The sequence below is a fragment of the Leiobunum rupestre genome, chromosome 2 (genome assembly GCF_980474605.1).
Source record: "Leiobunum rupestre chromosome 2, qqLeiRupe1.1.hap1, whole genome shotgun sequence".
Taxonomy (NCBI): Eukaryota; Metazoa; Arthropoda; class Arachnida; order Opiliones; family Sclerosomatidae; genus Leiobunum; species Leiobunum rupestre.
In genome coordinates this window covers 25,707,022-25,714,139 of record NC_143385.1, presented here as the reverse complement: position 1 = coordinate 25,714,139, position 7,118 = coordinate 25,707,022, and the positions used below count along the sequence as shown (strand labels likewise).

At 37.8% G+C, this 7,118-nt stretch overlaps 3 protein-coding genes across 3 annotated transcripts; all 3 read left to right on the top strand.

Annotated features, from left to right (window-relative positions):
• The first annotated feature begins 284 nt into the window (after positions 1 to 284).
• Positions 285 to 1,355, top strand: LOC149956634 (SCAN domain-containing protein 3-like). The gene has a single exon (XM_090166897.1). The coding sequence runs from the start codon at positions 285 to 287 to the stop codon at positions 1,353 to 1,355; it is 1,071 nt and encodes a 356-aa protein (XP_090023023.1).
• Positions 1,356 to 2,575: 1,220 nt separating this feature from the next.
• LOC149956633 (uncharacterized protein F54H12.2-like) lies at positions 2,576 to 3,898 on the top strand. The gene has a single exon (XM_090166896.1). It carries the CDS (start codon positions 2,576 to 2,578, stop codon positions 3,896 to 3,898), a length of 1,323 nt encoding a protein of 440 aa, XP_090023022.1.
• Positions 3,899 to 5,486: 1,588 nt separating this feature from the next.
• Positions 5,487 to 6,809, top strand: LOC149956632 (uncharacterized protein F54H12.2-like). The gene has a single exon (XM_090166895.1). The coding sequence runs from the start codon at positions 5,487 to 5,489 to the stop codon at positions 6,807 to 6,809; it is 1,323 nt and encodes a 440-aa protein (XP_090023021.1).
• Positions 6,810 to 7,118: the final 309 nt, after the last annotated feature.

The following is a 7,118-nucleotide window of genomic DNA, read 5'->3' as shown; positions in this document are numbered from 1 at the left end:
TACCTCCAAGCCCTGTATCTACTGACAGTGGCAGGGGTATAGCGGATTGGATTGAGATGCAATAAAAATTATTAACGCATATCAATTATCAATTTATTTGACTTACGATTCACACACCACCATGGAAGGTTGTATTCATCCTATTCCTACTAACATCTTAACCCTATCTTATATAAAATCACCCAAAGTTATCACAGGGTTTTTAATACTTTCTATTATTATCGTTATTGAAATATTTAAATTCGTGTACTGGTATCATGAAAGGAATATGAACAGCACGAGAAATGGTTAATTTAGAAGAAATATACCTCAATGTGAAAGAATCTGGAAGTTTTGGAGGTATACAAAACCTTTATCGCGCTGCAAGATCAAAGGGGATTAAGGTTTCCGTAAAAGAGGTAAAGGAATTTTTAAAACAACAAGATACTTACACGCTACACACACCTCTGAAACTTAAATTTCGAAGAAACAAAACGATTGTATATGGAATAGATAAGCAATGGCAAATTGATCTGGCAGACCTGCAAGACATCAAACACCTCAATAGTGGATATCGTTATATATTATGTTGCATTGATATATTTAGCAAATACGCGTTTGCCGTCGCTACTAAAGATAAGAAAGGCGCCACTATGGTTACAGCGTTGAAATCGATCATGGAATCTGGTCGAAAGCCGGAAATTATACAATCAGACCATGGAAATGAGTTCTTATGTAAAGAAGTACAACGCGAGTTAAAACGTCGAGGTATAAAGTTTTTCGCTACACATTCGGAGGTCAAAAGTAGCGTCATAGAACGGTTTAATCGCACCCTGAAATCTCGTATGTACCGTTATTTCACAGAAAAAGGCACGCACAAATATATAGACGTATTACCAGATTTATTGGATTCTTATAACAACAATTATCACAGATCTATTAAATGCAAACCTGTTGAAGTTACAAATGAAAACTCGAAACAAGTGTGGATGAATTTATACAGCAAAGTGAAGTTTTCACCACCAGTTTCTTATCCGTTTGAAATAGGTGATGTGGTTCGAATGAGTAAAAATAAAAAGACATTCGAAAAAGGGTATAAAGCCAACTACACTGAAGAATTATTCAAAGTTGTGCAACGTATTCCGAGAGACCCACCGGTATATAAACTCGAAGCTTTAAACTCTGAGCCCATTTTAGGAGTTTTCTACAAAGAGGAAATACAGAAAGTTGGAAAGGACCTCGAAAACTGCGTATTTAAAATAGAAAAAGTTTTAAGGAGGAGGACAAAACCTGACGGAACTAAAGAACAACTAGTACGTTGGAAAGGGTACAGTTCAGATTTCGACTCGTGGGTACAAGAAATCGTGACGCTATGAGTTTCTACATAACTTTACCCTCTGACTTTTCAATGCGTTATTTTAAAAACAACACCATAAGCAAGTTTAGAACGTATCTACCTGAACCGATACGGCTTGATGGCGCTTACGAGGTTGGACTTGCCGAAATCAGTTATCCGAGAACTTGGAATAACGTTAAAGAAGAATGCATAGTCCGAATTTGGAAAACTATATCCCAACCGAATCGAGAGAAAAATTCTACTTCACAGGAAACGTATCCCATTATGGATTACATAAATATCGTGATTCCACCTGGATATTACGGCGTTGAAGATTTACTTGAAGTTATGTCCACCGACGATGAAGGGCAAAATATAAGCTCTAGAGTTAAACTCGTTTACAACAAACCAAACCGACGCACCGTTGTCGAATTATTTGAAAAGAATCAACTTTATATCCCCCACGAAATTGCTGTGATTTTAGGATTTACCAGAATACCGGGCGAGGATGTGACTGTGGTTTATTCAATGACAGCCCCCTTCAGTTGTGACATGGACGCCGGTTTACACTCTCTATTCATTTATTCCGACATAATACAAAGTCGATCGGTTGGGGACTCGGACGTGCCACTATTACGAATTATAAGTATTCAAGGTAAAGACGGAGATACTGTTGAAAAGGAGTTTTCAAAGCCGCATTATATGGAGGTCGCTAATAACAATTTTCAGACAGTGGAAATTAATATTATGAGTGAAGTAGGAGAGCCAGTTCATTTTGAACGGGGTAAAGTTCACGTTACCCTACATTTTAGACCGCGGAGAACGTGGACTTCCCTATAAAATTCTAAGGTAAATCAATTCCAGCTTCATTTATGACGAAAGAGTTCGAGGTGTAACATGTCTCCACATAACTTAGACCGCGTTTCTGTCAGTGAATACGACAATTATTACTTGAATCAAATTGGATATGGATCGATTCCAGTATATCGGGGAGTGGCTATTCAGAGGGGGTACGGCCTTGGGAATATATTGGCTTCCGCATTTCGATCAGCCATGCCGATACTTAGAAAAGGGGAAGGAAGCGGGCAAAGAAACGTTAAGAACGGCTGCTAAAGAAGTTACGAAACTGACCGGCAATGGTCGTGGTTGTAAAAGGAAACGAAAAGCTTCACCAATTATCAGTTCGGTACGAACCGGGAAGAAGAAAAGACGTGCTTTACTTCACTCTGATATATTCTCATAGTCACCAATTACGGTAAAATGTCGTTGCAACACCCCAGATCTCAAAATAGTATTAGTTCGGAACTTGATTTATTCCACGTACCGTACACCCAAACTGGTATAATCGGAAGTCAATGGGTTGAATACAACCCAACATCGAACGTAAATGAAAATCAAACTATTATATTTAATATCGCCGGCAACTCGGAAACGTATATCGATTTAAAAAACACCCTTATCCAAGTCCAAGTGAAAATCACAAAACCAGATGGAACCTTACCTAAAGGCGCAACTTCCGCAACTTCACCCGGGGATAGCATCGCACCGGAAAATCTATTCTTACATAGTCTTTTTAGTGAGGTTCACGTATCATTAGGGGACAGATCGGTAACATCATGCGCTCAACAGTACCCCTACAAAAGCATGATTCAAACCCTTTTAACGTTTGGAGGTCCCGCCAAAGAGAGTTTTTTAACGGCTTCACTTTTCTATAAAGATAAAGCGGGGAAATTTGATCAATTTTACGATAACGATGGATTCAAAAAACGCGCTAAATTCGCCCAAGAAGGAGTTATCGATATGATTGGAGTTGTACGTGCTGACATCTGTCAACAGAATCGCTTTATCCCTAATCTAGTGGACGTGAATTTCAAGTTTATTAAAAGCCCGAACGAATTTTGTTTGCACACGGATGGAACAAAATGTAAAGTTGTGTTTACGCACGCGTCGATGTTTGTCAGGAAAATCCGATTAACCCCGGAGATTGTAATTTCTCACGCTAAAACCCTGGAATTGTCTACAATGAAATATCCTATCACCCGCACCGAATGCAATTCGTTTTCAATATCTCAAGGAAACAAAATATGCGTCAAAGATAATTTATATAATGGTCAGATACCTAGTAAAGTCGTAATTGGGTTTGTAGACCAAAACGCTTTTCTGGGGGACTACAAACTGTCACCGTTCAACTTTCAAAATTTCACGTTAAATCAAATAGCTTTATACGTTGACGGATCTAGTATACCGCATAAACCCCTAAACCCCAACTTTAAAGATAATTTGTACATGCGATCGTACGCAAATCTCTTTCTTCAAACCGCTCAATGGAATGTCGATGAAGGGAATTTAATTGGGCGGGATGAATTTGCCAACGGTAATTCTCTCTTTGTTTTTGACTTGACCCCCGATCTCAACGGAAGTTCAACTGAATGTTTCAACCTTATAAAGAACGGAAGCGTTCGTCTAGAATTAATATTCGGGGAATCGTTACCGACTACGGTTAGCGTCATTTACTACTCAGAATACCAATCATTGGTTGAAATCGACAAAAACCACGCCGTTTTATTTGATCAAAGTTCATAATGAACTCTCAGCAACTCAAAAAAATTTTAAAGAGTGACCCGTATACCAAGAATCTGTTTAGAGGAATTTTCCCAGCCGATAAACTTCCCAAGATTGTCAAAACCTTTCCTTCCCTGTTCATTGTAAACACTGATACTTCAGAAGGTGGAGGAATACACTGGTGCTGTGTTATAGGTGTAATATATATATAATTAAAGAAAAAACATGTTAACAATCTTTAATTTAAGGTGCGCAATATACATATCAAGGAAACTCAATACTACATTTTTTGAAAGCTTCGGAAACAGTCCAGACTTGTTTAAATTTAACTACTTTATAGAAAGAAACAGTTTAACTGTAACCTATAATTCATACCAATTGCAGGGGAATACTAGTGTAACGTGTGGGGGGTATTGTGTATATTTCGCTATTAATCTATGTAAGGGAATTAAAATGTTTAAAATATTACAAAGATTCACTAAAAATAAAAAAGTTAACGACTGTATGATAGCTGAATTCATGTATAAGAAATACTCAATAAATTTGTAATAAAAATATTTTTGCAAATTTTATTTCCTATTTGAAATAACAAATTAAGTAATTATTTATTTTTTACCACATCTCTCCTCAATAACATCTATCCAACAATGTCCATAAGATAATGTTTGAACACCGTCAAATAAAATGTATCTCTTATTATCACAGGGATTGAGGGATATCTTATTTTGCGCTACTGTGTAAACATTGTGTTTATCACTCACTATCCGCTTCATCGAATTCACCGATATCTTTTTGTCGAATAAGCACACGCGATAATCTAAGTGGCGTATATATCTTTTTACTACACGTTTTGAAATTCCCTTCAAGGTTTTCTTTTCCCCCTATTACGAATTATAAGTATTCAAGGTAAAGACGGAGATACTGTTGAAAAGGAGTTTTCAAAGCCGCATTATATGGAGGTCGCTAATAACAATTTTCAGACAGTGGAAATTCATATTATGAGTGAAGTAGGAGAGCCAGTTCATTTTGAACGGGGTAAAGTTCACGTTACCCTACATTTTAGACCGCGGAGAACGTGGACTTCCCTATAAAATTCTAAGGTAAATCAATTCCAGCTTCATTTATGACGAAAGAGTTCGAGGTGTAACATGTCTCCACATAACTTAGACCGCGTTTCTGTCAGTGAATACGACAATTATTACTTGAATCAAATTGGATATGGATCGATTCCAGTATATCGGGGAGTGGCTATTCAGAGGGGGTACGGCCTTGGGAATATATTGGCTTCCGCATTTCGATCAGCCATGCCGATACTTAGAAAAGGTGCTTCATTCTTAGGACGGAAATTTTTAAATACCGGGGCAAAAATTGCGCAAGATGTTTCCAGTGGTGTGTCCATTAGAGAAGCTTTAAAATCTCTGGGGAAGGAAGCGGGCAAAGAAACGTTAAGAACGGCTGCTAAAGAAGTTACGAAACTGACCGGCAATGGTCGTGGTTGTAAAAGGAAACGAAAAGCTTCACCAATTATCAGTTCGGTACGAACCGGGAAGAAGAAAAGACGTGCTTTACTTCACTCTGATATATTCTCATAGTCACCAATTACGGTAAAATGTCGTTGCAACACCCCAGATCTCAAAATAGTATTAGTTCGGAACTTGATTTATTCCACGTACCGTACACCCAAACTGGTATAATCGGAAGTCAATGGGTTGAATACAACCCAACATCGAACGTAAATGAAAATCAAACTATTATATTTAATATCGCCGGCAACTCGGAAACGTATATCGATTTAAAAAACACCCTTATCCAAGTCCAAGTGAAAATCACAAAACCAGATGGAACCTTACCTAAAGGCGCAACTTCCGCAACTTCACCCGGGGATAGCATCGCACCGGAAAATCTATTCTTACACAGTCTTTTTAGTGAGGTTCACGTATCATTAGGGGACAGATCGGTAACATCATGCGCTCAACAGTACCCCTACAAAAGCATGATTCAAACCCTTTTAACGTTTGGAGGTCCCGCCAAAGAGAGTTTTTTAACGGCTTCACTTTTCTATAAAGATAAAGCGGGGAAATTTGATCAATTTTACGATAACGATGGATTCAAAAAACGCGCTAAATTCGCCCAAGAAGGAGTTATCGATATGATTGGAGTTGTACGTGCTGACATCTGTCAACAGAATCGCTTTATCCCTAATCTAGTGGACGTGAATTTCAAGTTTATTAAAAGCCCGAACGAATTTTGTTTGCACACGGATGGAACAAAATGTAAAGTTGTGTTTACGCACGCGTCGATGTTTGTCAGGAAAATCCGATTAACCCCGGAGATTGTAATTTCTCACGCTAAAACCCTGGAATTGTCTACAATGAAATATCCTATCACCCGCACCGAATGCAATTCGTTTTCAATATCTCAAGGAAACAAAATATGCGTCAAAGATAATTTATATAATGGTCAGATACCTAGTAAAGTCGTAATTGGGTTTGTAGACCAAAACGCTTTTCTGGGGCACTACAAACTGTCACCGTTCAACTTTCAAAATTTCACGTTAAATCAAATAGCTTTATACGTTGACGGATCTAGTATACCGCATAAACCCCTAAACCCCAACTTTAAAGATAATTTGTACATGCGATCGTACGCAAATCTCTTTCTTCAAACCGCTCAATGGAATGTCGATGAAGGGAATTTAATTGGGCGGGATGAATTTGCCAACGGTAATTCTCTCTTTGTTTTTGACTTGACCCCCGATCTCAACGGAAGTTCAACTGAATGTTTCAACCTTATAAAGAACGGAAGCGTTCGTCTAGAATTAATATTCGGGGAATCGTTACCGACTACGGTTAGCGTCATTTACTACTCAGAATACCAATCATTGGTTGAAATCGACAAAAACCACGCCGTTTTATTTGATCAAAGTTCATAATGAACTCTCAGCAACTCAAAAAAATTTTAAAGAGTGACCCGTATACCAAGAATCTGTTTAGAGGAATTTTCCCAGCCGATAAACTTCCCAAGATTGTCAAAACCTTTCCTTCCCTGTTCATTGTAAACACTGATACTTCAGAAGGTGGAGGAATACACTGGTGCTGTGTTATAGATGTAATATATATATAATTAAAGAAAAAACATGTTAACAATCTTTAATTTAAGGTGCGCAATATACATATCAAGGAAACTCAATACTACATTTTTTGAAAGCTTCGGAAACAGTCCAGACTTGTTTAAATTTAAC

Coding starts and splice junctions, on each gene's coding strand:
- LOC149956634 (XM_090166897.1), top strand. CDS start 285: ATGGTTAATTTAGAAGAAATATACCTCAATGTGAAAGAATCTGGAAGT.
- LOC149956633 (XM_090166896.1), top strand. CDS start 2,576: ATGTCGTTGCAACACCCCAGATCTCAAAATAGTATTAGTTCGGAACTT.
- LOC149956632 (XM_090166895.1), top strand. CDS start 5,487: ATGTCGTTGCAACACCCCAGATCTCAAAATAGTATTAGTTCGGAACTT.